Source organism: Carettochelys insculpta, chromosome 17, assembly GCF_033958435.1.
Source record: "Carettochelys insculpta isolate YL-2023 chromosome 17, ASM3395843v1, whole genome shotgun sequence".
Lineage (NCBI taxonomy): Eukaryota > Metazoa > Chordata > Testudines > Carettochelyidae > Carettochelys > Carettochelys insculpta.
In genome coordinates, this window is record NC_134153.1 from 32,080,474 (window position 1) to 32,106,474 (window position 26,001).

General features: G+C 54.4%; 1 protein-coding gene across 1 annotated transcript in view; it reads left to right on the forward strand.

The window, feature by feature from the left end:
* Nucleotides 1-26,001, forward strand: part of LOC142022029 (arf-GAP with SH3 domain, ANK repeat and PH domain-containing protein 2-like) — a 62,544-nt gene that overhangs the window by 18,834 nt on the left and 17,709 nt on the right. Inside the window, 14 exon segments of the mRNA XM_075011440.1 lie at nucleotides 3,975-4,049; nucleotides 4,995-5,044; nucleotides 5,152-5,281; nucleotides 7,279-7,364; nucleotides 7,782-7,857; nucleotides 9,264-9,350; nucleotides 9,681-9,781; nucleotides 12,279-12,348; nucleotides 13,016-13,103; nucleotides 13,847-13,895; nucleotides 14,748-14,911; nucleotides 19,599-19,732; nucleotides 22,505-22,596; nucleotides 23,566-23,752. Coding sequence (XP_074867541.1) covers nucleotides 3,975-4,049; nucleotides 4,995-5,044; nucleotides 5,152-5,281; nucleotides 7,279-7,364; nucleotides 7,782-7,857; nucleotides 9,264-9,350; nucleotides 9,681-9,781; nucleotides 12,279-12,348; nucleotides 13,016-13,103; nucleotides 13,847-13,895; nucleotides 14,748-14,911; nucleotides 19,599-19,732; nucleotides 22,505-22,596; nucleotides 23,566-23,752 — 1,389 coding nt within the window.

Sequence of the window (26,001 nt, forward strand, 5' to 3'; positions counted from 1 at the left end):
TTCTTAAATATCGCCAGTGATGGAGATTCTACCACCTCCCTTGGCAACTCGTTCCAGTGTTTGATCACCCTGACAGTTAGGAACTTTTTCCTAATGTCCAACCTGAACCTCCCCTGCTGCAATTTCAGTCCATTGCCTCTTGTTCTATCCTCAGAGGCAAGGAAGAACAAGTTCCCTCCCTCTGCCTTATGACACCCTGTTAGATACCTGAAAACTGCTATCGTGTCCCCCCTCAATCTTCTCTTATCCAAACTAAACAAGCCCAGTTCTTTCAGCCTTTCTTCATAGGTCATGTTCTCTAGACCTTTGATCATTCTCGTTGCTCTCCTCCGGACCCTCTCCAATTTCTCCACATCCTTCCTGAACTGCGGTGCCCAGAACTGGACACAATACTCCAGCTGAGGCCTAACCAGCACAGAGCAGAGCAGGAGAATGACTTCTTGTGTCTTGTTCACAACACACCTATTAATGCATCCTAGAATCATGTTTGCTTTTTTTGCAACAGCATCACACTGTTGACTCATATTTAGCTTGTGGTCCACTTCACAGAGAAGTCTGAAGGAATGCCTGACATAGAGAATGCTGGTGGAAAAGGGGTAGAGTTAGTTTTTGAAATAAAAAAAGAACAAGTTAAAAACCATTTGGAAAAATTAGATGTCTGCAAGTCACCAGGGCCTGATGAAATGCATCCTAGAATCCTCAAGGAGCTGATAGAAGAGGTAGCTGAGCCGTTAGCTCTCATTTTTGGAAAGTCATGGGAGACAGGAGAGACTCCAGAAGACTGGAAGAGGGCAAATATAGTGCCCATCTACAAAAAGGGGAATAAGAACAACCCAGGAAATTACAGGCCAGTAAGCTTAACTTCTGTGCCAGGAAAGATAATGGAGCAGATAGTTAAGGAAGTCATCTGCAAGCACTTGGAAGGTAGTAAAGTGATAGGGAACAGCCAGCATGGTTTTGTAAAAAAACAAATCATGTCAAACCAACCTGATAGCTTTTTTTGACACGATAACGAGACTCGTAGATAAGGGAGAAGCAGTGGATGTGGTATACCTAGACTTTAGTAAAGCATTTGATACGGTCTCGCATAATATTCTTATCGACAAACTAGGCAAGTCCAACTTAAATCGCGCTGCAATAAGGTGGGTGCATAACTGGCTGGCTAATCGCACCCAGAGAGGAGTAGTTAATGGTGCTCAATCCAGCTGGAAAAGCATAACAAGTGGGGTTCCGCAGGGGTCTGTTTTGGGACCAGTTCTGTTCAATATCTTCATTAATGATTTGGATATTGGCATAGAAAGTACGCTTATTAAGTTTGCAGATGATACCAAGCTGGGAGGGGTTGCAACTACCTTGGAGGATAGGGTCATAATTCAGAATGATCTAGATAAATTAGAGAAATGGTCTGAAGTAAACAGGATGAAGTTTAATAAAGATAAATGTAAGGTGCTGCACTTAGGAAGGAATAATCTGTTTCACACATACAGAATGGGAAAAGACTGCCTAGGAAGGAGTACAGCAGAAAGGGACCTAGGGGTTCTAGTAGATCACAAGTTAAATATGAGTCAACAGTGTGATGCTGTTGCAAAAAAAGCAAACATGATTCTGGGATGCATTAGCAGGTGTGTTGTGAACAAGACACGAGAAATCATTCTACCGCTCTACTCTGCGCTGGTTAGACCTCAGCTGGAATATTGTGTCCAGTTCTGGGCACCCCAATTCAAGAAAGATGTGGAGAAATTAGAGAAGGTCCAGAGAAGAGCAACTAGAATAATAAAAGGTCTGGAGAACATGACTTATGAAGAAAGGCTGAAAGAATTGAGCTTGTTTAGCTTGGAAAAGAGAAGATTGAGGGGGGACATGATAGCAGTTTTCAGATATCTTAAAGGGTGTCATAAGGAGGAGGGAGAAAACTTGTTCTTCTTGGCCTCTGAGGAGAGAACAAGAGGCAATGGACTTAAGCTGCAGCAAGGGAAGTTTAGGTTGGACATTAGGAAAAAGTTCCTAACTGTCAGGGTGGTCAAGTACTGGAATAAGTTGCCAAGGGAGGTTGTGGAATCTCCCTCGCTGGAGATATTTAAGAACAGATTAGAGAGATGTCTATCAGGGATGGTGTAGACAGTGGTCAGTCCTGCCGTCGGGGCAGGGGACTGGACTCGATGGCCTCTCAAGGCCCCTTCTGGTCCTAGTGTTCTATGATTCTGTGTTCTATGATGAACCCTAGATCCCTTTCTGCTGTACTCATTCCTAGGCAGTCCTTTCCGATTCTGTATGTGTGATACTGATTGTTCCTTCCTAAGTGGAGCACTTTCCATTTGTCCTTATTACACGTCATCCTGTTTACCTCAGCCCATTTCTCCAGTTTATCCAGATCCTTTTGAATTATGACCCTATCCTCCAAAGAAGTTGCAACCCCTCCCAGCTTGGTATCATCTGCAAACTTAATAAGTGTACTTTCTATGTCAATATCTAAATTGTTAATGAAGATATTGAACAGAACCGGTCCCAAAAGAGACCCCTGCGGAACCCCACTTTTTATACTTTTCCAGCAGGATTGAAAACCATTAATAACTACTCTCTGGGTACGGTTATCCAGTCAGTTGTTAAACCACCTTATTGTAGCCCCATCTAAGTTGTATTTGCGTAGTTTATTGATAAGTATATTATGTGAGACTGTGTCAAATGCCTTACTGAAGTCTAGGTATACCACATCCACTGCTTCTCCCCTATCCACAAGTCTCATTATTCCATCAAAGAAAGCTATTAGATTGGTCTGACATGATCTGTTTTTAACAAAACCATGCTGGCTGTTCCCTATCACCTTACCACCTTCCAAATGCTTGCAGATGATTTCTTTAATTACCTGCTCCATTATCTTTCCTGGCACAGAAGTTAAGCTGAATGGCCTGTAGTTTCCTGGGTTATTCTTGTTCCTCTTTTTATAAATGGGTACTATATTTGCCCTTTTCCAGTCTTCTGGAATCTCTCCCATCTCCCACGATTTTCCAAAAATGATTGCTAAAGGCTCAGCTACCTCTTCTATCAGCTCCTTGAGGATTCTAGGATGCATTTCATCAGGCCCTGGTGATTTGCAGACATCTAATTTTTCTAAGTAAATTTTAATTTGTTCTTTTCTTATTTCAGCTTCTAAACCTACCCCTTTTTCACTAGCATTCTCTGTCAGGCATTCCTTCAGATTTCTCAGTGAAGACCGAAACAAAGAAATCATTAAACATCTTTAACATCATTAAACATCTTGATGAAGCCTTTGTCCAAGGTGGGAACCCTCTGTGGTCCACTTCTGTCAGTGGAAAAGTACAGGGACCAAAGTGGGTCCCAGCATCTGGTGACCTAAACACATGTCCTCGTGGGGACCCAGAGCCCCCCCCACCAACCAATCCATAGGAAAATAACCCACTTATGTCATCGACCTTATCAATGAGCATCAACGTTCCCAAATACCCTTCCTGACCCTCACTTTGTAGGTCTTCATTAGTAAAGCGGTTCATACTTCGTGTTTCTAACTTCAAATACAGGAAGGATACGTGTGCGGACGTGGGGAAGTCATATTCAGTAGACTGCAGCTTTTCAAGAGATACCTTACGTGAAATATTCTTCATAACGCGTTTTCCAGTTCTGCACATTCACATTCTGAAACATGTTCTCCTCCAGCGCATGGCTAGCCCATGGCATAGGGCCCAGTGCAGAAGCTGGTGATGCCAGATTCTAAGAAAAGTGCTTCCCCCGGGAGTACGTGCGGATGGCATGAGCGGGGGTGAGCTACGAGATGTGAATGGGGGAGAGCAGAGCCAGGGGCTGCAGCACCCAGAAGGGGTGTGTGGCCAGATAAATCTCCACTGTCGCGCAGGATGATGCACTGAGGGGATTCTCTTGCAGGCTGCAAAGCGTAGCTGCTGCTGGGCTTCGTCCTGGGGGCGTTCACTGGCTTCAGGGCTTCTCTCTCTCCTTTCCAGTTGCAGAGCTTGTCTCACAACATTAACTTCCCCCTGGACTCGCTGGTGAAGAGGGATCTAAAGGAGCTCAAAGGGGTGAGTCGATGCTGAGTGAACCTGCCAGAATGGCCCCTTGGAGGGGCTACACCAGCTAAGGGAATTCCCTCCCCCATTTCACTAGCAGCACCAGGAGCAGTGCTGTGAGCTGGGTTCTAAGTGCTGCAGGAGCAGTGGGGCCCAGGGGAGCACCTCATCCCCTGGGAACATCTGCCCTCTCCCCAGCCACTGCTGCTCTCCAGCTTGCCCCCGCCTCTGAGTGGGACACAGGCAGGCAATGGCAGCAGCTCCCTGCCCCTTCTCTTGCCCAGTCGGCCTGTGGCTGCTGGGCTGGACTGAGGGCTGGCTGAAGAACAAGAGAACACGTTTCCCTCAACGACTTCATAGCTTCCCATGACATCAGCTGCAGAGCACCCTGCGCAGCCGCTCAGTCACTGCTAGCTCCCACTGGGAGTGTGCATGGCCCCCAGAAAGCTCCTGCCTCCAGCCCAGCGACTGCATGTTGCCATGGCCTCGCAGGGTGCCCCCACACGAGTCCCTCTCCCCCGGCCTCCCCGCCTGGCGACTACCTGTCCCCCTGGCCTCCCCGCCTCCCACCCAGGTGAGTGCCCCCCCAGGCCTCCCTGCCTTCCACCTGGCGACTACCTGTCCCCCCCAGCCTCCCCACCTCCCACCCAGGTGAATGTCCCTCCCCACCTCCCCACCTCCCACCCAGCAAGTACCTGTCCCCCCCATGACCTCCCTGCCTCTGACCCAGGTGAGTGTCCCCCCATGACCTCCCTGCCTCCCACCATGGCCAATACCTGTCCCCCCCGGCCTCCCCAGCTCCCCACAGGTGAGTACCTGTCCCCCCCAGCCTCCCCTCCACCTTAGGGCCTTGGCTTGGCAGGCTAGCGGTGTGGCAGAGGCACTGCTGTTCTGGGGTAAGGAAAAAGGGGGTTGGTCAAGGCCATTGTCAGTGAGCAGGGAGCCCTCTCTCCCCAGGACTTCCGAAAGCCCTTTGACAAAGCCTGGAAGGACTACGAGAATAAACTGTAAGTTGATTTGCCCCCACCTGTTCCCCACTGGCTCCCTAGGAGCCGATTCTAGTCCAGACTGGCTCCAGGCCACACCTTTCAGAGGGGTTCTCCCTTGCCTCCAGCACAAAGCTCGAGAAGGAGAAGCGGGAGCTGGCGAAGCAGCATGGGCTGGTGCGGAGTGAGCTGGTGGCAGGGGAGATCGCTGAGGAGATGGAGAAGGAGCGCAGGACGTTCCAGTTAAACATGTGTGAGGTGAGTGGGAGGATGGGGGCAGCAGTGCACCGCCGTGGCGGCTTCGCTGCAGCTCCTCCCTGACGCGGCCACGGCAGTCTCGGCCAGGGTCTGCAGCAGGAGAGGGTCAAGGACGTGAAGGGGAAATATCATTGTGGAGATTTTTTTTTAAACATAACTTCCCATAACTCCCGCTGAAGGTGTTTATGGGGTTGCATCAAGGCCTCTTCCATTGCCAGCCACCCTCACGCCTGGTGGCTGCTTCTCAGCGTCTCGTGCGACAGACGTTTCTAATGCTCCGTTTTGACTGGAAGCTGGTTCCTGCAGTCTGACGCTGCTGCACGGACTGAAATTACAGCGGTGTCTGTGCCTTCTCCCTTCCCCAGCCCATGGGCAGTCGGGCCAAGTGGCTCAGGCAGAAGTGGGCCACATCAGGGTGAGGGAATTGCGTGGAGGGCTGCAGATGCTCACAGTGCTGGGCCTGGGGCTGCTGCTTGCGGCGGAAGTGGCCATTCTGGCTGCAGGAGGGGGCTGGAGTGAGGGGTGAGGGCTCTGGAGTGGGTGCCGGCTGGCCAGGGGATGGGGCTACAAACGCGGGGGCCGAGGTGCAGGGGGGATCTCCAGGCTGGCACAAGGAGTTCACGGGCCGGGATGGGGACCAGGGTTGGGGCTTGGGGACGTGGTTCAAGGGTGCAGGTTCCAGGCAGCACTTTCCTCCTCCAGCAGTTACCAGAAGTAGTGGCTGTTCCCTGACTGGCTCCTACATCCCGGTGTGGCCAGGTGGCTCTGTGCGCCCCCCGCCCCCACAGACGCTGTCCCTGCGGCTCCCATTGGCCACAGTCCCCAGCCAGTGGGAGCTGCGGGTGTGGTGCTCAGAGCAGCGTGGTGCACAACTCTGGCAGCCCGGAGCAGGGCCATGCCGCTCCTTCTGGGAGCTGTGTGAAGCCACAGCATGTACAGAGCAGGGAGAGCCCCCGGCTCTCCCTCATGCCGCTCCCCTTGCTAAGTGGTGGGCAGGCAGCGTCCTAGTGCTCCTGCCCTTCATCAGTGCCACTGCAGCCGGCAGCCTGGCCAGGCTCTGTCCGTCCCAGGCGGAAGCCTAGACGGGCAGGGCAGGGCAGATGGCCCCGTCCAGGCTTCCTGCTGCCTGGCACCACTGCCGGGGAGGCGCACTAGGACCCTCCAGTGGCCGGAAAGAAGAGGGGAAGAACAGACTGACTGAGCAACAACAAATCAGTGAGGGTGAGTTCCCCCCCGCCCCCCCCCCGAGATTCAGGCCCCCAAAGCGTAGGGCCTGGGGCGGCTGCCCCACCTCGGCTGTGGGCAGGTGGCTCTGAAGTCAGGCGCCTGCCTCTTTGGAGCTCCTGAAAGCTGGGTCTCCCCTCTCTGACTGCAGGTAAAACCTGCCATGCCCTCCCCTCCTCTCAGTCAGCCGCACTCCATTGTTAAAGGGCCACTCCCCGTCACCAAATGCACATGCTAAGAAGGTAACAGTAAAACTGGTGTATTGTCTGGAGTCACTGAGCTTAGGACAAATCACTGGAACACAGGGAGCTGCTTTTCCATTTATTCCGTCTCGCATGGGGCCAGCAAGTCTGCGCCAGCGCTGGTGACGCCAGTAAAATGGGGCCGGGACCTGTTTGGACTCCTGACCCACAGCTTGAGAAGCGCCATTCCAGAGAGTAGCTGAGCCCTTAGGGTTAGCGTGAGCTACACAAGAGACACGACTAGTTGGACGTGTGTGTTCTGTGTGAGAGCCCTGGGTTTGCATCAGTTGAGCTCATGCCCAGTCAGCAATGACTGCATGAGAGCTTGGCGAACAGAGAGAGCTGCCAGGGCACAGCAAGGTAAATAGGGGCTAGTGGAATGTCTCCAGGCTTACAGCCGGGTTACAGGGCAGTGCTAGGCAGTCTCTGCGAGTCCCTGGCTCGCTTTCCTGGAAGTCTGTAGCTAGTCACAGAATGGCAGGGAACCCAGCAGATAATAGGAACTAACTCCTAGGTGCGTGTTCCCCCCAGTATCTGATCAAAGTGAACGAGATCCAAACGAAGAAAGGCGTGGACATGCTGCAGAACCACATCAAGCACTGCAGTGCGCAGCTCAAGTAAGAGATCGCTCGCCGTTAACCCAGCCCTCCCTCTCTGCTGCCAGGCTGCCATCTGGACTGAGCAGACCTAGGCACTGATTTACTCTGATTGTAACGTATTTGCTCACTGCAGTCTCCAGTTGTGCAGTAATGGGCACAGCTTCCTCCCTCTGGAGATGGTACAGCCATAAAACTCTGTGGCTGTTTGACCTGAAAGTTACTTGGTACTTGCCTTTTGCCAATATGATACAAAAGCAGTTAACATGCTAGCTTTGCATGCCTCACTTTGCAGCCACTGGGGTTCCTGGTGAAACGTGGGGGGCCAGCACTGTTAGCCCCAAAGGGTTAATAATGAGGCGTGTGGTTTACGTGCAGTACTATCAATGCCAAGAGTTTTAGGTCAAACTGGTTGCTCAAATTCACTTGTCCTGTTAGTTTTTTCCAGGAATGTCTGAAGGCGACAGAGACGCTTGAGCAGTTTATAAAGAAGCTCAGCCCTGAGCTACAGAGCGTGAGTATGCGTCATAACAGCAGCTCTCCGGGGACCATGGGTCCTGGAGGAAGAACAACTACTCTCTAAGGTCTCTCTTTTCCCCTCTGGAGGCTTCCCGTGTGTCTTGCATTTCTGGGGCCTGGCCTCAGTTTTCCGCTGCCAAGCTCTGTCCAGGTGGATTTTTAAAATATTAGCGACTGTCCTGGATTTCTGCCCTGTCTTGGGGTCCTGGCAGTTGGTGATGCTGCCTCCCCACTGAACACCCAACTGCTCTCTTCCCACCCTGAATCCTCCAGCACTTCTTCCAGCAGTGGCCTCTTCTGAGGACCCTGGGCGGTGGTAACCTACACCAAAGTGTGGAGGAAAGATGCAAAGGCCGCATGGAAAGTTCTCGATCACTGGGATAAGTAGCTGCAGCTCCTGAGAAGATCTGAGGGTTCCACTGAGCACTCCGTGTTGCTGCTTTTGTTCCCCTCTCTCTGACAAGGGGGTGGGATGCACTTTTCATTTGGGTGCGCATTGCTCTTTAGTGCTGAGCCTGCAGTCACACGGCAGGTAATTTATGAGCCCTTCTGACATGCTTTCCCCAGAGTCATTTTGAGTTGCATAGATGAACTCCTGCTAGTATTGCTATTTCCCCTGGAGACAGAGTTCACTGGCCCAAGGTGGGGTCTCCAGGCATGGCTCAGTGCCAGATCCTTTAACGCTCTTGGTCGCTACACTCGCAGCACATTAATACAAAACACATTTTAAAAGCCCTCCAGTGCATTCTCTCAGCACCACTTAGTCACAGGCTGTGACTGGAGGAGTGGAGAAGACATAACACACAGCATGTGCAGTGCGTCTTAGTTCTAGTGCCCCCACTCCAAACCCTGCAGCTGTGTGTCTGCCCTGCAGGCGTGCTAGCAGTGAGCCTGGTTGTTCCCTAGCACGCTGAGCTTTTGAGCCCGTTGACTGCTTTCATTACTGACTCACCCAAAACGTGACCATAATGAGCTTCAGGCTTTTGGCTAGTCAGCGCCTGGCTCAGAACTATAAACAGCAGTTTTAATGAGGAAATGTCCAGAGTAAACATTGTTTGTCTGATGCAGCCAAAACACAGCCATGACGCGCCATGCTCCATTTATCCCTCGTGACAGAGGAGCTGTGCAGATAGCCCTGTCCAGGCTGCCTGGTGGAGACAGGCTTCTGGAGAAGCCTGTAGTGGAGTAGTACCTGCCCTACGATGAGGGGCTGCCCAGGGCAGACCCTCAGCCTGGCCTGTGTTTTCAGCATGCTGCCGCCCACAAAAATGGGACCGTGTGTGTTGCAGGCCGGGAGAGAAATGCCTGTTCTGCCTAAGGGAATGAGTGGGAGGTACAGACAGAGGCAAAGTGCAGGCGGGGCCCCGCTTGAGCAGATTGCTGCTGTGTGATGACTTTCAGATGAAGCACAGGCAGGATGAGGAGAAGCAGCAGCTGTGCTCCCTGAGGGATCGCCTGAAAACAGCATTACAGCTGGAGCAGAGAGAGGTGAAACTTCCCCTATCCCTCCACACTTACCAGGCGGGCAGAGCTGGAGCAATCCAGCAGCCTGCTCCACTCTGCCCCGCCCCCTTCCAGCCCCTGCGCCCCGCTTCTCTGCAGCTGCAGGAGGCAGCGTGCCCCGGGTAATGTTGCTTGGGAAGAGGGCTAGGGGTGGAGCGGGGGCAGGATGAAGCAGAGGCGAGGTGGGGGCAGGGCCTGCAGTGGGGAGGAGTTGCTCTGGGTCCCGTGTCTGAGCCCCTGTGGGTGGGGGGTCTTGCCCTAGGCCCCATGGTCCCCCAGGGATAGCCCTAACAGATGCCTCTTCCTGCCTGCTAGGACTCCGTTAGCAAGCAGCTCCGGTACAACATGCACCAGCTGCAGGGGAACAAGCAGTATGGGACGGAGAAATGCGGGAGCCTCTTTAAGAAAAGTGATGGGTAAGTGCACTGCTCGCTCGCCTGCAGCATCTGCAAGGCAGCCCCGATGCCCGTGGCTGAGGAGCTCAGCTGCCTTTAATGCTCTGCCCCCCTGAGACCCAGTTCCCTCTGGGTCAGGGAACAGTGCTAGAGGCAGCAATGCACACAACGGGAATGAGAGTGGACACGGCAGGACAGGGGGATGTCTAGCACCAGTCTGCATGGCGGGCTGGGCTTAGGGATGACTGCACAGTCCCGCGTATAAGGTAGTGGTGCAGGAGATACGGGTTCTCTTCCTGGTTCTACCATGCCCCAGTGCTGGCCCCAGCACTGTCCTGCATCTCTCCTGAGCCCCCCGTTATAGAGGGATCGTGGTACCGAGCACCTGTGAATGGCTATGAGGTCTGTGCAGGCAGATCATTGTTCCACCACTTGATATTGCCTTCACCTCCATCTGGCCCAAATCAGCAGCCCAGCCTATTGCCCACATTCCTGGCCTGGCCACGCCAGTTGATTGTCTGTTCTGCCTTTGGGTATAGTTAAATAGTATTTTCTATAATGTACTAGTACTGCAAGTAGTTGGACTTCTTCCCTTGCTGGGGCAGCTTTCTCATGCAGGGCCGGTGTCTGTGGAGGATGGAGTTCCTGTCTGTAGAGACTCTGGCGCAGTTTGGCTCATTTAAGATTTTTACTTCATTTGGTTCGACACTTTTCATTCACATTCAGTGCCACTGCCCCACTGGCACGACCTAGTCTGTCTGTCTGATAGATTGTGTACCCTGCTGCTGTGTCCTCTTCTTTGTCCTCATTACACCCACTTTCCGTGATGTGTATTATGTTGCTCTCCTCCTTTGATACCAGGCGCTCTAGCGCACTCATCTTACTATTTAGGCTCCTACCAGCAAGCAACTTGTCATTGTAACTCTCTGTCGTTGCCTGGTGTGATCAAATGGGACTCTGTTTTGTTTGACTGTTTCTTGTCAGACCCTACCCATATTTTATCATCCTCCCTCCTCTCCTCCAAGAGATTCTTCATTAGTAGAGCTTCCCCCAGGGATGTGTCTGTCCCAGCCATGTGCTCCTCTGCACACGCCAGCTTCCCCCAAGTTACTTTTAAAACTGCTCTACGAATGGTTTAATTTTAAGTGCCAGCAATCTGGGTCCATTTTGGCCTAGGCGGACCCCCTCCTTACTGTATAGGCTCCTCCTTCCCCAGAAATTTCCCCAGTTCCTAATAAATCAGAACCCCCCTCCTCACTCCACCATTGTCTCATCCATTAACTGAGACCCTGCAGTTCTGTCTGTCTCAGGGGCTCTGCATGTGGTACTGAAAGGATTTCAGAGAACGCTATCACGGAGCTCCTGGACTTTAATCTCTTTCCTGGCAGTCTAAATTTGGCCTCCAGGACCTCACTTCTGTCCTTCCCTATGTCACTTGTACCTACCTGTACCCTGACCACCAGCTCCTCCCGAGCACCATACGTAAGTATGGCTAGATGTCTGAAGAGATCCACAACCTTCACACCAGGGGGCAAGTCACCATGCCATTCTCCTGGTCACTGTAAACCCTGCTGTCTGTTTCCAGTGCTCAAACTCCTCTTTGCTAATAACTGGAGTTCCATCCACAGGAGAGGTACCTCTGTCTGAGAGGGTACCAGGTCATCCTCTGGAAGGAGGGTCCCACTGTGGGATGGTTTCCCTCTGCTCCAGTTGGATGTTCTCCTTCCCTGAGACTTTCGCCCTCCTCAACAGCACAGGGTCTGTCAGACGGGGGTGGAACCATTCTACCGTATCCCCAAAAGTCTCCTCTGTGCACCTCTCCGTCTCCCTTAACTCCCCCAGTTCAGCCACTCTGGTTTCCAAAGACCATCTCAGAGGGCCAGGAGCTCCTTGCACCGAATGTACACACAAGTCAGTCACACGTGCTGCTTTAGGTGCAATAAACTGGACAGTCTCAGCTCTGGTACTGGGCTTCTGCCGGCATCTATCTTTTTTCGCTCTTGCTGCTCATTCCTTTGTTGTTGTTCTGTTTTTATTAAGGGGTTTCTTTGGCTTTAAATCTAAAGGTTGCAAAGTGTACGTAGGCCCCCACCCCACTCTTCCTCCCTCCTCTGAACGCCTCCGTTAGCAGCTCGGGTGCACTCGCTCCAGTGCCAGGGCAGGAGAGCAACGTAGGGCATAACATGAACTGCAGCTAGGAGTGGGAAGGAGCTGAGAGCCTAGAATGCTCCTGGCAGCCTCCTTGCTGGGGAGTGGTATCTACATCTTCTTCCCCAAGCAGCTGTGCTGCCCACCCGTCCGGTCTCTTGCAGTGTGCCCCAGGCCCACTCGCTCCGCTGAGGGCTGGCCGGGCAGTTTGTCAGGGTCAGAACTGTGGTTGTGGCTGTGCCCCCTCTCCTGTCTCTTGGGTGTCGTCTGTGATGCTGCTCTGCATGCTGCTTTGACGGGCTGATCGCTGGCTGAAGGGGTCTTCTGCCCCACTGGCCAGGAAATGAGAGACTTTGTGATTAACTTTCAGGCTGCGGAAGGTCTGGCAGAAGAGGAAGTGCACCATCCAGCATGGCTACCTGACCATCTTTCACAGCATGGTAGGGCTGGTGCTCAGAAAAGGCCTGTGAGACTCAGTCTCCACCAAGGGGCATGCAGATGACTCACCCTGTTTTACCCACGGCGAGTCTATTGGCTTTTCCTAAGCCTGGCTGGACCCTCTGAGGTCTGGTCTTCCCCAGCCCTAGGCTGCTGGCCTGACCCAAGCCCACTGGAGACTTTCCATTGAGGCCAGGGTCCACCTGCCTTCAGTGGGTCACAGGCAAAGGCGGGAGGGTCTCACCCAGCCTCATGCCTGCATGGAGAGTGCCCCAAGCGTTCCGCTGCAGGGAAAAGCCATTCTCTCGACTCCTTGTACCACTACTGGTGACAACCCCAGCAAGGACAGAGCATCTGGGAAGGCTGGCTCTGTTCTGCTGGCCCCTCTCGCTGTCCTAGCTGGGAGCTCACAGCTCCCACGGGAGAAAGCGCAGGGTGAATATCCCCTGGGAGAGAGGGGAGCTAAAGGTGATGTCCACGGGCTCCAGCAGAGCTGAGTCTTGAACCTGAGTCTCCCAAGTATGGGTTTGTCCCTAACTGCTGAGAAGTCCTTCCTCCCTGCTCCTGCCTCCATGACTTTATCACCTGGGAGCACAGCTGGGACCCACCTCCAACAGTTGCTGCCCCAGTGATGCAGCCAGAACTAAGGTGCCTTCTCCTGTCCCCTAGCTAAACCGCCCACCAACCAAGCTGAATTTGCTGACTTGCCAAGTGAAGCCGAACCCAGATGATGGGAAGTGCTTTGAACTCATTTCGCGTGAGTCCCATTGCACAGTTTGTGGTGCCTGGGCAGAACCAGTGAACAGGCACCAGCTGTATTCCTGAGTCAGGGTCCCGAGAAGGTGGCATGTCAGGGAACCAAGGCAAGCAGGCAGTGGGGTTCAGGGCACTGGCACTGTTTGTGGGGTCCAGTGGGGCTCTCTAGGCCAGGCCTGGGACACAGCTGGGGGCTGTGGTGAAAGCAGCTCACCACAGTGGGATTGACCGGAGTACGCCCAGGCTGGGTGGTGACATGGGCAGGGGAGCTGAGGTCCAGTAGCAGAGCAGTCGCATTGGGATGCAGACAGCATAGCCAGTTGCAGGTGTTTGTAGGGGTGGATGTTACAGTCAGGACCCCAGGCTACTGGCTGCTGTACATGTCATTAGTGAAACTACACTCCTGTGTGGTTCCATGAGAGGACAGGAGGCTGAGGAAGACTGAAGGAGCAAGAGGGGTAGAGAGCTGTGGTGCAGCACCTTGGCAGCCTGAGGTGCTTGTGGCCTAGGGGCGTGTAGTCCAGAGCTCTTGCAGGGGGACGGGCATTGAGCAGCCTGTGGGTCAGACATGGATTGCCAAGTTAGCCCTGGCAGGCCACCAGCACTTCACTTACCTGCCCATCCGCAGGTCCAGCCACTTGCCACTGCTGTTAGCTGCAGATCGCTGTTCACAGCCAATGGCATCTGGGGGAAGTGGGTAGACCAGGACTCCTAACCCTAAGCCCCAGTGGTTCTGTGTCACAGATAACCGCACGTACCGCTTCCTGGCAGAGGACGAGCAGGAGTGCATTGCGTGAGTACCAGGGCTGGGGCAGGGGAGCAGAACATATGGCTCTTTGGGGTGACCAAGTACTGGCCTTATGAGCTGTCGAATGGGAGCCAGCTCCCTGGACCATCCCACTCGCCTGCTGCAGCCAGGAGGGAGGGTGGGAGCATAGCTAGGCTGTGGCAGAGCCTGCTGAGGCCTGGTTGGATGGAAAGCGTGGCTGGAATTCAACAGCCCCTGGCTCCCAGGCCTGTTTTGGAGCAGTAGAGCCAGTAGCCTCTGAGCTGCCCAGCCCTAGCTCCAGCTGGTGCAGTGACTTGCCCTGCCAAGCTGCCTCCTTCTCCTGCCCCACCCCCGGCTGACACGGTGACTGAGAAGTAGACGTCTCCATTTGGTGGCCTCTGCCTGCCCAGCAGAGAGGTGCAGCAGCCAGAAGGGTCATTGACTTGGCTAAGTTCATGGACCCTCCCTCCACAACCAAGTTCCTGGTAGTAGCGAGGTGTGGGAAGTTGCCTACTGTGAGCGCTCCTTACCTCCTGCTCTGAGCTGGCACCAGCCTGTAGGCACGTGCCAAGCCAGCATTGGTGCAAGGGAGAAGTTGCTGTGTGGTGGTGGTGTGGAGAGAGTGCAAGCGCAGTACGAACTCTACAGCCTGCAGATGCTGCCTGCACCCACTCCAGGGCTCCTGCCACCTGCCAGTGTGAGGCCCTCCTCATACTCACGTGCATGGGCAGAGCTCGCAGTCTCCCCATGTTAGCCTTGAGCAAAATGGGGGTTCACACCTGGCCCTCACATTGGCTCCACTGTGCACTAGACACCCCCTTTCCCCCTGTGACATGGAGCAGGGGCCCTCTGACAGCAGCTTCCTCCTCCTCGCAGCTGGATTTCTGTCCTCAGCAACAGTAAGGAGGAGGCTCTGAATGTGGCATTCAGCCGGGCACAAGGCAGTCAGGAGAGCAGCATGGAGGGGCTGACCAGGGCCATCATCGAGGAGATCAGGTGTATGCCGGGGAACAGTGTGTGCTGTGACTGTTCAGCACCAGGTGAGCTTGAGCCTGGCAGAGATGGGCTTTTCCTTTCCAGATTTGTTTAATGCTCAGACAGGGAACTGAGCACCTGCCTTCCTGATTCGGACGGGGGCTGCCGGTTCACTTGGGCACCACTGACACCACTTCTCCAGAGTCACATGTGAACCCCTGCCACTGGTGCTGGAAAAAGGAGGGTAAAACTGAGGAACACATGCTGGCACCTGCCCAGGGATAACTGGGACTGGAGCTGCTGTTTCCAACCACCATTGCCAGGTTTGGGGTGAGGGCTCGGGGGGTGGTTGACATGGTTATCATTTTAAAAAGAAGATTGTGACATTGGTCGAGCTGGCAGGGGAGAAAGTCCAAGGGAGAAGGGAAACAGGCCTGGAGAGAGGTGCTGGTGACTACCAAGTACTAGACTAGCGGAGATGAAAGCAGGAGAGAGGCAGGGGGCTTCACGGTCCCAGGGGCTTTGGGGAAATGGTGTTTGCAAGTGTCTTGCTCTAATTGCAGGGTGGGGCTGGGGGAGGGAATCACCAGAACTGATCAGGTAGCAGCTGGCTGGGGAGTGTCACTGAGCTGAGACCAGGACCATATACAGTGACTGGTGAAATAGGGTGGACCCGAATTTCTCAGAGGGACTGACTGAAGAACTGAATGAGACCTCCACTGAGCATTGAGAGTGAGACCGATATCTTGAAGGAGGAAGTAGAAAGAACAATAAAATGACTAAAGAACAACAAGAGTCCTGAAACCAATGCGATCACGGGAGAGATGATCAAATACGGCGGAGAAAGCATGATTCAGAAAATACACTGACTATGTAATATCACGTGAACAGAAGGAAGGCACATAAGGAATGGACAAGATCCGCGCTAGTGACAATATGCAAGAAAGGACGTGTGTTGGAGTGCAAGAACTGCGGAATGATTGCCCTAACAAGTCATCTAGGCAAGGTGCTGATGATGATACTGATGGAGAGACCTGAGATCACAAACAGAAGAACATCTAGCAGATGAACAAGTGTGATTCAGGAAAGATGGAAGTACCATACATCAGATAAAAACAAAACAAAAAAGCAGTCAAATAGCACTTTAAAGACTGACAAAATAATTTATTAGGTGATGAGCTTTCGTGGGACAGACCCACTTCTTCAGAACATAGCCCCACCAGAACAGACTCAATATTTAAGGCACAGAGAACCAAAAACAGTAATCAAGGTTGACAAATCAGAAAAAAATTATCAAGGTGAATTTTCAGTCTGCTTTGGAAAGAGAAACTAGTGAACTCTTCTTCATATGGTTTGAACAGGGATGCAAATTTTCTGGAACACTATAGGGGCTCTTTTGCATACTTGGCTTAATCTAATTCTTGTCCCATCCCTGCCCCCCCGCCCCTCTACTCTCTGATTTGCTCACCTTGATAATTTTTTTCTATTTTTTTTCTGATTTGTCAACCTTGATTACTGTTTTTGGTTCTCTGTGCCTTAAATATTGAGTCTGTTCTGGTCTGGCTATGGACTGAAGAAGTGGGTCTGTCCCATGGAAGCTCACCTAATAAATTATTTTGTTAGTCTTTAAAGTGCTACTTGACTGCTTTTTTGTTTTGTTAGTGTACATCATATATTGGCACTAAGTTTGATAGCGGAGAAAGCTCGACAAGAGAACAAGAAAATCTACAACTGCTTCATCAGTTTTTCGGAAGGCAGTTGACAGTATAGATCAGAAAGTGACTCGGGCAGTGTTGGAGTGGTGCGGAATGGATAGCACGTCGATACGGTTGTTGAAGGATAACAACAACAACAATGCGGAGGCAGCGGTGAGAACATGTGGAGAGTCGGGAAGTTGGTTTAGAATGAGTAGAGGTACGAGACAAGGAGATCTGATATCAATGAGTATCTTCATCACACTCCTAAAGAGAGCGATGCATGAGATCAAGGAAGAGGTAGAAGGGATATCAATGCACGAGATGAGAAGGAACAGCTTGAGGTTTGCGGATGATATAGTTGTCATCAAGGAAGATGAGGGGAAGCTAGCGAGAACAGTGCAGGTGCTAAACGAGGAAGTGAAGCGGTATGGACTGATTATGAACATTAATAAAATGAATACAGTGGTATTTGGAGACAGGAAGGAAGATCAGTGTAGACTGGATCGAACTAGAGAATGCAGAGAAGTTCACATATCTGGGGAGCAACATGATGTATGATCTAAATTGCAAGAAGGAAATAGTGACTAGAACAGCGAAAGCAAGAGTAAGTTTGAAGGCAATGGTTAAGATCTGTAAAGGTGAAGTGATTAGCTTAGCAACAAAGCTGAGCGTCTTGAAAACGTGTGTATTCAGCAGCATGTTGTACAGATGTGAGATGGGTGATACTGAAGGACGTAAAAAGAAGAACATTGGTGTTCGCAAGGAGTTATAAAAAGATTCTGAGACTGGGATGGATGCAGAAGGTCACCAATGAGGAATTATATTGGAAGATACAGCCGAAAGAGAACCTGCTGCAGAAGGTCATAAAACGGAAGCTACAACTATTTTGGCGTATTTGCAGAATGAACGACGAATGAAAAATCAAGACCCTGGTATTCGGCATAATAGATGGTTTGAATAGGAGAGGCAGAGCCCACGGAGAATGGATAGGTGATACAGTAGGTTGATGCAGAGCTAGTCTACAGAAATTAAGCCACTCCGCACTGGACAGGAAAAGATGGAAGGAAATAGTGATGGAGGCATTGGACACCGACGGGCGCTGAGCCCATGGTTGTTATGTTGAGGAGGAGGAGGAGGAGGAGGAGGAGGAGGAGGACGGAGATAGAACTATGAAGAAAGCAAGAGACCTGTGGGAAGTTTCCCCTGCTCAATGTGACATTTCTGCTCACTGTGGACACTGGTCAACCCACCTGGGCATACGGCCCAGTGAGAAGACCCGGCGGCTGAGGAAGCTGTCTGTGGCCATACATGCAGTCATGCAGAGGTGTGGGATCACAGTGAAAAGCCCTCTGAGTCTCAGTGCTGGGTATCCTATAGGCTTGCCACACCAGCGCTGTGCTTGGAAGGGGCTGATAGTGCCCACATGGGGGCCATCAAATGTTAACCTGGCCCTGCCTCCAGCCCTTGTCCTGCTTCCCATGCCAAAGGTGTCGCCTGGCTGCACCCCCTCATGGAGCTCAGGCGACAGGGCATCGGCCATTGTTTACAAGCAGGCAGCTGGGCAGCCTCCGCTGCTCCTGGCCTCAGTGACTGTCACACCCCCCTGTCCCATCACCCGCCAGGCAAGCTGGGGGGCTGCACCAGTGCTTTCATAGGACGGTAAGGCTCACCAGCCACACAACAAGGTGAGCTACAAAGCTCCGCTTCCAGCCCCTCCCTGAATTCCAGGCTGGAGGGCAGAGTCATGGCCCAAACGCTGTGGTGCCCCCCATCAGTGGAACAGTCTGGCTATGAAAGCGCTTGGAGAGAGGAGACTGGCCCTCCTTAGCCATGGCTGAGCTTAGCCCTTTGCCCTGCTCAGCTCGGTCCCTCTCCCGCTCCCGGCTCCCCTAGCCAGCCCCTGCAGCTGTCTGCTGCTGGAATCCTGGTTCCCGTCCCAGTGCCAAGCGCCAGGAGGCAGGTATGCACAGCTGTAGGGATCAGCCGTGCTGCAGTGAAAGGGTTGAGCTAGTGGTGTGTGTGGCTGAGAGAAGTCCAGGGAGCTTTATTATGTAGCATGTGTGTGGAGGCCTCTTGGGCAGGAGTTCAGCTGCTGTCTGAGGGCTGCACAGTTGGCACAGGCTGCCCTCCCTGGAGTGGCTGGCTGCTCTGGCCAGAAGGCAGCTTGGCATGCTGGAGGCAGGGGCAGGGTGAGGTGGGTACAACCTGTTGCAAAGGCATGAGAGAGGGTAGGGCTGTCAGGATGATGCCTTTGTCCCCCCAGATAGTGCTCGTCTCAGCCCTTCTGTCGCTTGGCAGCCTGGAGCTGTGGGGACCGGAGGGCACCTTCTTTCTGTCCAGTTCTTGTCGGTGGGCTGGCGACCGCTGGGGGAGATGCCTGTCCATGCTCCCTCGTTCACCCACTCTGGGTAAGGCGAGGCAGGTTTGGAGCCCCACAGGGTGTTACTATGGAGGCCCAGGCTTGGTGCTCTGGGAGTGCTTTGGATGAAGACAGGCAGGTCCCTAGTGCAGTGTCTGTCCCCTTTGGGCAGTGAGTGACCCCACAGTTTGGGGAGACAAGACCCCAAGCCACACCACTTTCACCCCAGGCCCTGCCACCACAGGATGGCCGCTGCTCAACCCCCCCACCCCACCCACACAATGGGACCACTGGTCTCCAGCCCAGAAGAGCATGGCCCTGGAGCTTCGTGCAGCCAAGGGGCAGTGTGGCCCCCCCAACCCCACCTGCCTTCCCCAGTCTCTGCCCCACACAACAGTGGGCCTGGGGAGGGGTCCTGGGGGCCTCCAGCAGATCATGGGCAGCACCAGGTGAGGCAGCTTGGGCAGGCATTGCCTTCCCCTGCCTGTGATACCTACTGCCCGTGTCCACTTTCCTGCATCCTCTCCTGTCTCCGTTTTCACTGCCACCACCACTCAGGTGCCTCCCTGCTGGGCCTAGAGTGAGCCGGGACTGAGTGGCTGACCAGGTGCTTTGTGCATCCTACCCCATACCTGCCACCTAGCACCTCTGGCAGGCGGTGTGGCTAACCCGAGCAATGGGCTGTCTCCCTGACAGACCCCATGTGGCTCTCCATTAACCTGGGCATCCTGATTTGCATCGAGTGCTCCGGGATTCACCGGGAGCTGGGCGTGCACCACTCCCGCATCCAGTCGCTCTCGCTGGACAAGCTGGCAACGTCTGAGCTCTTGGTAGGAGCTGCCTGTGTGTTGTCTCGCGGTCCCCCGCCATTGTGCCCCACCACTGCTGGGGCCATGACAGAGCCCTGGCTTGCAGCCACACCCCCATGTCCTCGTGCACCCCAAATCCATCGCTGACCCTGCACACCCACCTGCTCCGCTGCCCCCACCATGTCCTCGTGCACCCCAACTCCACCGCTGCCCCCCGCACACCCACCGGCTCCGCTGCCCCCACCATGTCCTCGTGCACCCCAACTCCATCGCTGCCCCCGCCCGTCCCCCTGCTCCGCTGCCCCCACCATGTCCTCGTGCACCCCAACTCCATCGCTGCCCCCGCACACCCACCTGCTCCGCTGCCCCCACCATGTCCTCGTGCACCCCAACTCCACCGCTGCCCCCCGCACGTCCCCCTGTTCCGCTGCCCCTGCACGTCCTCGTGCACCCCAACTCCACCGCTGCCCCCCGCACGTCCCCCTGTTCCGCTGCCCCTGCACGTCCTCGTGCACCCCAACTCCACCGCTGCCCCCCGCATGTCCCCCTGCTCCACTGCCCCCCACATGTCCTCGTGCACCCCAACTCCATCGCTGCCCCCGCACACCCACCGGCTCCGCTGCCCCCCACATGTCCTCGTGCACCCCAACTCCATCGCTGCCCCCGCACACCCACCGGCTCCGCTGCCCCCCACATGTCCTCGTGCACCCCAACTCCATCGCTGCCCCCGCACACCCACCTGCTCCGCTGCCCCCACCATATCCTCGTGCACCCCAACTCCACCGCTGCCCCCGCCCGTCCCCCTGCTCCGCTGCCCCCACCATGTCCTCGTGCACCCCAACTCCATCGCTGCCCCCGCACACCCACCTGCTCCGCTGCCCCCACCATGTCCTCGTGCACCCCAACTCCACCGCTGCCCCCCGCACGTCCCCCTGTTCCGCTGCCCCTGCACCTCCTCGTGCACCCCAACTCCACCGCTGCCCCCCGCATGTCCCCCTGCTCCACTGCCCCCCACATGTCCTCGTGCACCCCAACTCCATCGCTGCCCCCGCACACCCACCGGCTCCGCTGCCCCCCACATGTCCTCGTGCACCCCAACTCCATCGCTGCCCCCGCACACCCACCGGCTCCGCTGCCCCCCACATGTCCTCGTGCACCCCAAATCCATCGCTGCCCCCGCACACCCACCTGCTCCACTGCCCCCACCATGTCCTCGTGCACCCCAACTCCACCGCTGCCCCCCGCCGTCCCCCTGCTCCGCTGCCCCCGCACGTCCTCGTGCACCCCAACTCCACCGCTGCCCCCCGCACGTCCCCCTGCTCCGCTGCCCCCGCACGTCCTCGTGCACCCCAACTCCACCGCTGCCCCCCGCACGTCCCCCTGCTCCGCTGCCCCCGCACGTCCTCGTGCACCCCAACTCCACCGCTGCCCCCCGCACGTCCCCCTGCTCCGCTGCCCCCGCACGTCCTCGTGCACCCCAACTCCACCGCTGCCCCCCGCCGTCCCCCTGCTCCGCTGCCCCCGCACGTCCTCGTGCACCCCAACTCCACCGCTGCCCCCCGCACGTCCCCCTGCTCCGCTGCCCCCCACATGTCCTCGTGCACCCCAACTCCACCGCTGCCCCCCACACGTCCCCCTGCTCCGCTGCCCCCGCACGTCCTCGTGCACCCCAACTCCACCGCTGCCCCCCGCACGTCCCCCTGCTCCGCTGCCCCCCACATGTCCTCGTGCACCCCAAATCCATCGCTGCCCCCCGCACGTCCCCCTGCTCCACTGCCCCCACCATGTCCTCGTGCACCCCAACTCCACCGCTGCCCCCCGCACGTTCCCCCTGCTCCGCTGCCCCCACACGTCCTCGTGCACCCCAACTCCACTGCTGCCCCCGCACGTCCCCCTGCTCCGCTGCCCCCCACATGTCCTCGTGCACCCCAAATCCATCGCTGCCCCCGCACGTCCCCCTGCTCCGCTGCCCCCACCATGTCCTCGTGCACCCCAACTCCACCGCTGCCCCCCGCCCATCCCCCTGCTCCGCTGCCCCCACATGTCCTCGTGCACCCCAACTCCACCGCTGCCCCCCGCCCGTCCCCCTGCTCCGCTGCCCCCGCACGTCCTCGTGCACCTCAACTCCACCGCTGCCCCCCGCACGTCCCCCTGCTCCGTTGCCCCCGCACGTCCTCATGCACCCCAACTCCACCGCTGCCCCCCGCCGTCCCCCTGCTCCGCTGCCCCCGCACGTCCTTGTGCACCCCAACTCCACCGTTGCCCCCGCACGTCCCCCTCCTCCGCTGCCCCCGCACGTCCTCGTGCACCCCAACTCCACCGCTGCCCCCGCACGTTCCCCTCCTCAGCTGCCCCCGCACGTCCTCTTGCACCCCAACTCCACCGTTGCCCCCGCACGTCCCCCTCCTCCGCTGCCCCACAACATCCTCGTGCGCCCCAACTCCACTGCTGCCCCCACACATCCCCCTGCTGTGCTACTGGCCCCACACACTCCCTCAGGTGCACCCCCATCCACTGCTGTGCACTCCCATGTCCTCCGGTGCACCCTGCTCACGTTTCCTCCCTCGGGTGCCCTCCTGCTCTGCTCTGCCTGCCGTTTGCGTAGTTCGTTGCACAGACTCAAGCTAATTCTGGGCTGGGCAGGGGCCTGAACGCATCCAGCAGGCGAGAGTAGCTCTGCATGCCCCTGCCTCCCTAGTACCTGCCCTGAGGCTGCACTGTGTGGCACTCTGGCTCGCAGTCACACCCAGCTGTCAGTGTGGCTCCTTTGTCCTCTGTGTGTTTGTGTTGCAGTTGGCCAAGAACATTGGCAATTCTGGCTTTAATGACATTCTGGAAGCCAACCTCCCCAGCCCTTTGCCAAAGCCCACGGGTGGCAGTGACATGTAAGTATCTTCTTGGGGAGCCGGGTGCTATGGTGAATGTCTCTGTCTAGGGCTGTGGGGTGCTTAGCCCAGCTCCTGCACTGTGCAGTCCCAATTGCCCTTCCAGTTTTCTCAGAAGAGAAGTTGGGGTTGCTCTGGGAGGGGAGCGTCAGAGTGCAGCCCGGCCCTGCCCCTCATGGTGCTCAGCCCTGGGGGTGAGGAACCAGCCAGCACCTCTTTCTGGAGGGTTCCAGAGGCTGCTCTGAGCACTGAACAAGAACTGACTCAGCAGAAATTCTGTGGGCAGGAGGAGGGATGTGACTCACTTCAGGCTCAGATTTCCAGAGTTGCCTAGGGCATGAGTGTCCTTCACGGTTACTGGTAGATTCCCAGGGTGCAATGGGAGCAGTTACGTCAAGGCTGAGTGCTTTGGGGGCAGTGCAGTGCCATGGGGGGCATACCCGTGGGTTCCAACTGCTCGTGATCACCTTGACATCTGTTACCTTTCAGGTCAGACCAGGGACCATGCTCTCCATTGCCCCAGGCCACAGTGGGTCTTGCATGGCTGGTATGGCTTAACCTCAGCCCAGACCTCATGAGACGAAAACATTGGATGGCCTTAGCCACCTTGTTTGGGGGACTTTCCTGTGAGTGTTCGACATGGCTTCCGGTGGCCAGGAACTGACATAGGAAAGACAGAACCTGAGACTCTCTTGTGCAAATACCTGAGCCCAGCAGCGAGTGGCTTGCGAGCTGGCAGTGCTCCTGGAGCAGAATCAGGGAGTGGTGAAGCGGGTTAGAGAGGAACAGAGCTGGGAAGGAGCCTGCAGGAGCAGAGGAGGGAAGCACGGCTTCTCTGGTGGCTGCCTGCTGTGGCAGCCTCACACCTGCACCTGGCTTGACCCAGAGTGGAGCAGGAGGGATCATGCTCCAGGGCCTGCGCAAGCCCATGCAGTTTCTCACTCTCTTCCCGTGCTGGTGCCGCCCCAGGGCCTTTCGGAAAGACTTCATTGTCTCCAAGTATGTGGCGAGGAAATATGCCAGGAGGCGAGCCGGGAGCCCCACTGATCGCCGCCAGGAGCTGCAGGGAGCTGTCCGGTGGAAGGACATATTTGCTTTGCTCCAGGCCTATGCTGAAAAAGTGGATTTCAGTGAGCCTCTTCTGGAACCTGTGCAGGTGAGGATGCCCCTGCGCTGGGTACCCCAGAGACCCCCGGTGTAGATGGAAAGGAGCAGCCCAGGCAGAGAGAGTGCATACTGAGAGGGTCATGTCACTGGTGGTGGGGGCACTGGCCTGCAGCACGGCGCTGAGGCACTAGGCCTGAGATAAGGTGCTGGCATGCAGGCGCGCAGTACATGGTTTATGGCACATGGCCAGAAAGGGTTAAGCATCCTGAAGGATAAATGACCCAAGTCCAACCTTTAGGGACCTCTGGGTAGATAAGGTTTGTGGTTTTCTATGATTACATTTATATCGTAAGAGATTAACAGTGTAACTCAAAGGACCCTGTTTGCCCTGTATTCTGGTAATATGGAGATCACAGGGCAACCTTCACATCTGAATGAACTGTGTACATATAGCAATATTGCTGTACTGACCTCTCTTTCAAGTATGTCTCAAATCACCTGTGACTGGTAGAAAACAGGTGGTTGTCTGATGTTAAAGCCATGTAGCTAATTATCAGTGATACTTAGGAAATAGGTCTGCTTCAGAGTGTGGATGATTGCCTGTTGTTCTGGTAAGAAATCCAAGCTGCCAAGATAGGGCCCAGAACTGTATAAACCCCCCTGGGTCCTGGTCTGTCTCTCAGATCAGCTTGGTGCTTTATCCAGTCAGGGGAAGCTTAAATTGTAAGACAGATCTCAAGTCCCAGCTAACTGCGGACTGAATCAATGGACTAATTCCAAGAACTTTTTGCAGCTCACTGTCTCCCCTAAGGATCCGATCTCAGAACTGTACTCAGAACTGTATGCACACTAATCTTTTAACTGATACACTTTCTCTTTTCATTTTAATACATTTTAGTTACTGTGAATTGTCTCTGAGCATGTACTTGGGGAAAATCTGAAATGTTAATTAACCTGGGAGGTAAAAAGATTCCCCATCCCTTTTTGTAAGGGAAGACAAGTGGTATGTCCTCAATGTGGTACATCCAGATACATCAAAACCTAGTATCCAAATATGAAAAATAAATCAGAAAACCTGGTAAGAGCTAATCTCAGTACACCCAACAGGCAAAGCGAGCCAACCCCATCGCTGCTGCCCTGTGGGCAAGCTCTGTGGTGGTTGTCCCTAAAGGGCTTGACTCAAACTCAGATTCAAGTTAAGCATGGGAACAACAATGCAGAGTATTAGTAGTGCAGAAGCTAATGGGGTAAGGTGTATGGCAAAGATGTTACTTTGGTTGAAGTAAGTCTTGTCAGGGAGGAAGATTATATGACAGGTGAGCGTCACTGCAGTACCTTTATCTGAGTGTTTTGTGAAACTGGACATATCTAAAATCTGCCATAAGTGACAGGGATTTGATGACACCGTAACTGCGGGAGCACAATACAATCTCGTGTGATCTTTTAAAGTGGCATGCTCTTAAAGCGCTGTGCAATCAAGTTAATATCATAAACCAGTCAAAGGAAAGAAATGATCGAGCGCCTTTGTCTAGTGAGGGCGTTTACTTGACAAAGGAGGAACTGTCCACATTTGTCTGTGGAAGGTAGCTATTTGATCAGAAAAGCAGTTCATGTGCAGAAATGTCTGATATCTCAGGAGTAAATATGGCATGAGATAACGCCCAGAAAAAACTCATTGCTCAGGAAAATGTTTCTCTTCAAATTAAATTTGAAGGTCAGGTTAAAACCCTAATTTGAGGAAGAAAGAATAGCTTTCTGTGAGTGATGAATTGTTGGCAAGTGAAGCTTATGAGGGTGAGCCTAGTCAGTGTAAACAAGCAGTCATGTGGCACCTTAGAGACTAACAAATGTATTAGGTCATGAGGTTTCGTGGGTAAGACCCACGTCTTCAGATGAAAAACAGAGAAGAAAAACAGAACCCAGGGTTTGTCTCTTGAAGAGGAGGAGGAAATAAAAAAAGGGTTACCTGTCACTAGCAGGACCAGTTAATGAAGCAAATTAAGTAGGATGTGTCCCATTCCTGCAAACACCAAAGGTGGTGAAAATGACCTTACAATGCATAAAATGCTTGAGATCTCGATTCAGACTAGGTTAAATGTGCCATATTTGTAAATGAATTCCAATTCAGATCAGTCCCTCTGAAATCTTGTGGTCAAAGAACAGGCCAAGCATGTGGCCCTGGTGTTCTATTTTATACCCCTAATCCATGTGCTTGGAGACCACAAGACTAGACATGTCTGGTGGACCTCGCTGAGTCCTAAGGTGAGGAATACCCTTGTGTGTCTCCTGTGAGTGAGT